At 46.2% G+C, this 4204-nt stretch overlaps 1 protein-coding gene across 2 annotated transcripts in view; it reads right to left on the bottom strand.

Annotated features, from left to right (window-relative positions):
- Positions 1-372: 372 nt before the first annotated feature.
- LOC138865343 (pro-resilin-like) overlaps positions 373-4204 on the bottom strand; it is a 13037-nt gene continuing 9205 nt past the window's right edge. Inside the window, exons 2-5 of one of the 2 annotated variants that reach the window (XM_070135696.1) lie at positions 4037-4204; positions 3815-4006; positions 2947-3056; positions 373-873 (exon numbers count right to left, since the gene is read on the bottom strand). The exon at positions 4037-4204 is cut by the window's right edge and continues 51 nt beyond it. In XM_070135696.1, coding sequence (XP_069991797.1) covers positions 690-873; positions 2947-3056; positions 3815-4006; positions 4037-4204 — 654 coding nt within the window. In that variant the 3' untranslated portion in view covers positions 373-689. Of the gene's footprint in view, positions 874-2946; positions 3057-3814 lie in introns of both variants that reach the window. The other variant, XM_070135695.1, reaches the window with a different exon arrangement.

Here is a 4204-nt window from a genome sequence, read left to right on the forward strand (position 1 = left end):
TTTTCTCTCTCTCTCTCTCCTTCGCTCTCTCTCTCTCTCTCTTTCTCTTTCTCTTTCTCTTTCTTTCTTTCTTTCTTTCTTTCTTTCTTTCTTTCTCTCTCTCTCTCTCTCTCTCTCTCTCTCTCTCTCTTTCTCTCTCTCTCTCTCACTCTCTCTCTCTCTCTCTCACTCTCTCTCTCTTTCTCTCTTTCTTTCTCTCTCTCTCTCACTCTCACTCTCACTCTCTCCCTTTCTCTCTCTCTCTCTCTCTCTCTCACTCTCTCTCTCTCTTTCTCTTTCTCTCTTTCTTTCTCTCTCTCTCTCTCTCTCTCTCTCTCTCTCTCTCTCTCTCTCTCTCTCTCTCTCTATATATATATATATATATATATATATATATATATATATATATTTCTCCTTTTATCTCCTACCATTAGTGTGCGTGTGTGTTTTTCCTTCGATCTCTAAAAAACGACATTGAACGAGATCCAATTTAAATGCGGCGACACAACCATCATACTCTCCTTCTCTCTCCTTTTCTCTCTCTTCATTCGCCTTCTCTAAGTCACCATTTTCTTTATTTTCCTTTCTTTTCCTTCACCTCCTCCTCCTTCTCCTTCCTTTCCTCTCTCTCTTCCTTCACCTCCTTCCCCTTCCTCCTTCTTTCCTCCTCTCCTTCTTCCCCATCCTTATCGCTTCCTATCTCTCCCACCCTACTTCCGACTCGGGGCGGCGTAGAGCTGGTCCGGGCGGCGGGCGGAGGAGCTGATGGGCGTAGCGGCGGCGCCCACGGGGAAGACAGCCTCGCCCTCGAAGGTCACGACGGGGTGGAAGCCGAACTCATCCGCCGTGTAGTCGACCCTCATCCGGCGGGAGTCGGAGAGCTGGACGAAGTAGCTGCGGGTGGAGTGAGGTGGAGATAGCTGGGACGGTGGGTGGAGTGAGGTGGAGATAGGTGGGATGGTGGGTGGAGTGAGGTGGATAGCTGGGACGGTGGGTGGAGTGAGGTGGAGATAGGTGGGATGGTGGGTGGAGTGAGGTGGATAGCTGGGTCGGTGGGTGCAGTGAGGTGGAGATAGCTGGGACGGTGGGAGGAGTGAGGTGGATAGCTGGGACGGTGGGTGGAGTGAGGTGGAGATAGGTGGGATGGTGGGTGGAGTGAGGTGGATAGCTGGGACGGTGGGTGGAGTGAGGTGGAGATAGCTGGGATGGTGGGTGGAGTGAGGTGGATAGCTGGGACGGTGGGTGGAGTGAGGTGGAGATAGGTGGGATGGTGGGTGGAGTGAGGTGGATAGCTGGGACGGTGGGTGGAATTTGGTGAAGTGAGGTGGATAGCTGGGATGGTGGGTGGAATTGGTGCAGTTAGGTGGATAACTAGGAAGAGAGAGAGAACGAGAAAGAGAGAGAGAGAAAGAAAGAGAAAGAACGAGAAAGAGAGAGAGAGAAGAGAAAGAACGAGACAGAGAAAGAGAGAGAGAGAACGAGAAAGAGAGAGAGAGAACGAGAAAGAGAGAGAGAACGAGAACGAGAAAGAGAGAGAGAGAGAGAACGAGAAAGAGAGAGAGAGAGAACGAGAAAGAGAGAGAGATAGACGGTGGGTGGAATTTGGTGGATTCGAAGTGGATGAAGAAGTAGGGAAGTGGATCTGAACGAGGTGGATCTGGGTAGTTATGTGGATGAGAGTAACCTGGTAGGATAAGAGGATGGTTAAGAGTGGATTAATGTGGATGAGGATGGATTTCTGTGTTTAGGGAGATGAGTAAGGAAGTTATTGTAAAAGCAAAAATCCATGACTGATAATCATATAATTTCGGGGGATTCTTACTAAATCAGGTAAGGAAATTATTTTGATCAAACAAGAATGGCTAAATAAGTTGGATTAGCATAAGATCGTGAAAATAATGTGGAAAATAAAGTAGCTTGAAGGGGATAAGGAGACAAGAGGGATAATAAGTCGGTTTTGGAGGACTGGTAGTGGAAAAGAATGATGAAAGAGAGAGAGAGAGGGGAAAAAGAGAGAAAGGGAGGGAGGGAAGGAGGAAGAGAGATAGATAGATAGAGAGAGAGAGAGGGGGGGGAGGGGGGGAAGAGACAGAGACAGAGAAAAAATGAGAAACAGACAATCATTCAGACAGACAGATAATCAGAGAAGGAAAGAACCAGATAAAGAGGAAAAGCAACAACCAGAAAGAGAAAGGAGATAGAGAGAGAAAGATAAAAGAGACAGAGAAGGAAAGACAGACAGACATCCATATAAACAGAGACAGGAAAAAAGATGAAAAGGACAAACGAGAGAAGCGGAGAGTAAACAAAGAGAAAAGGAAGAAAAGCGGCGTGTTTGTGGGCGGAGCGAAGCGGGGAAGGAGAAAGCGCTTCGTCGCTTAAGAAAGGAGAAGGGCGTGAACAGAAGGAAAGAGAAAGAGGTCGAAAGTAAAATAATGAAAGTAACTGAAGTCATCAAAGCATCAATTGCTAAAGATAACTGAGAAATTATACTGTGAAAATAAATATAGTAGACAAAGATAACTAAGATTTTCCAAAAACTAGAGTAGAGAGAAAAAGAAAGGGAAAGAGAGAGAGGGAGGGAGGGAGGGAGGAGAGAGAGAGAGAGAGAGAGAGAGGGAGGGAGGGAGGGAGGGAGGGAGGGAGGGAGGGAGGGAGAGAGAGAGAGAGAGAGAGAGAGAGAGAGAGAGAGAGAGAGAGAGAGAGAGAGAGAGAAAGAGAGAGAGAGAGAGAGAGAGAGAGAGCAAGAGAAAGAGAAAGAGAGAGCAAGAGAGTGAGAGAGTAAGAGAAAGAGAGAACATAAGAGAAAGAGAGAGAGAATAAGAAAAATAGAGTGAAAATGTAAAAAATAGAATAAAAGAGAGAACATAAGAGAAAGAGATAAAGAATAAGAAAAAGAGAGTGAGAATAAAAAAAAGAGAATAAAAGAACGAAAGAGAGAAAGCGGGGCGCCGAGATCCAACCCACCTGCCGGAGGTCTGAGCTCCGTTGCGCTCCTCCTGGTGCCCGAAGTCCAGCCTGTTGCCGGCGGCGTCGTCGGCGTTCACTGCGTAGCCGAAGTTGTACTGCGCAGGCGCCTGAGGGGCAGGTGGAGGGCGTTAGAAGGAGAAGATGATTAATGGGATTTTTGTAGCTAGAAAGAGCAATGGATTATTATGATTTTTGGCGCTAGAAAGATCAATTAATAATTATGATTTTTGGCGCTAGAAAGAGCAATCAATTATTTTGATTTTTGGCGCTAGAAAGAGCAATTGATCATTATAATTTTTGGCGTTAGAAAAATCAATTAATTATTATGATTTTTGGCGTTAGAAAGAGCAATTAATTATTTTGATTTTTGGCGCTAGAAAGAGCAATTAATTATTATGATTTTTGGCGCTAGAAAGAGCAATTAATTATTTTGATTTATGGCGTTAGAAAAAACAATTAATTATTTTGATTTTTGGCGCTAGAAAGAGAAGTTGATTATTATAATTTTTGGCGTTAGAAAGACCATTATTATGATTTTTGGCGTAAGAAAGAGCAATGATTATTATTTTGGCGTTAGAAACAGCAATTAATTCATTAGATTTGTGGCTTTAGAAAGAGCAATTAATTATCATGATTTTTGACGTTAGAAAGAGCAATTAAATATTTTGATTTTGGCGTTATAAGGGCAATTAATTGTTACGATTTTTGTGTCGTCATGTGGCATGTGGTTAAACACTGTTTGAGATTACTTCCTATATCCGGTTTGGTATGCTGATATGCGTTTATTTGAGCTCGATTCATTCAGAACAACATGATGGGAAGAAGAAGAAGAATAAGAAAGAGGAAGAGACAAGAAGCCGCCCACCTGAGGACCCTGAGAGGCGGCCCCTTGGAAGGCCTGCTGTCCGCGCACGCCGGAGGACCCAGCAGCAGGTCCTTGGTACAGAGGGGCAGGTGCAGCAGGCGCAGAAGCAGGCCTAGGGGCAGCAGGAGCAGCAGGTCTAGAGGCAGCAGCAGGAACAGCGGAAGGAATGGAGGCCAAGTTAGCAGAAGGGGCCTGCTGGAATTCCAGGCTAGCGGAAGGAGCCTGCTGGAATCCCAGGCTAGCGGAAGGAGCCTGCTGGAATCCCAGGCTAGCGGAAGGAGCCTGCTGGAATCCCCTGCCGGCGCTGGCGAGGTCCTCCTCGGCCGTGAAGGGGATGGCCGGGGTGCGGATCACGTAGCCCGGGGGCTCCGTCACCGACAGCTTGGCTGC

Source organism: Penaeus vannamei, chromosome 20 (genome assembly GCF_042767895.1).
Source record: "Penaeus vannamei isolate JL-2024 chromosome 20, ASM4276789v1, whole genome shotgun sequence".
Taxonomy (NCBI): domain Eukaryota; kingdom Metazoa; phylum Arthropoda; class Malacostraca; order Decapoda; family Penaeidae; genus Penaeus; species Penaeus vannamei.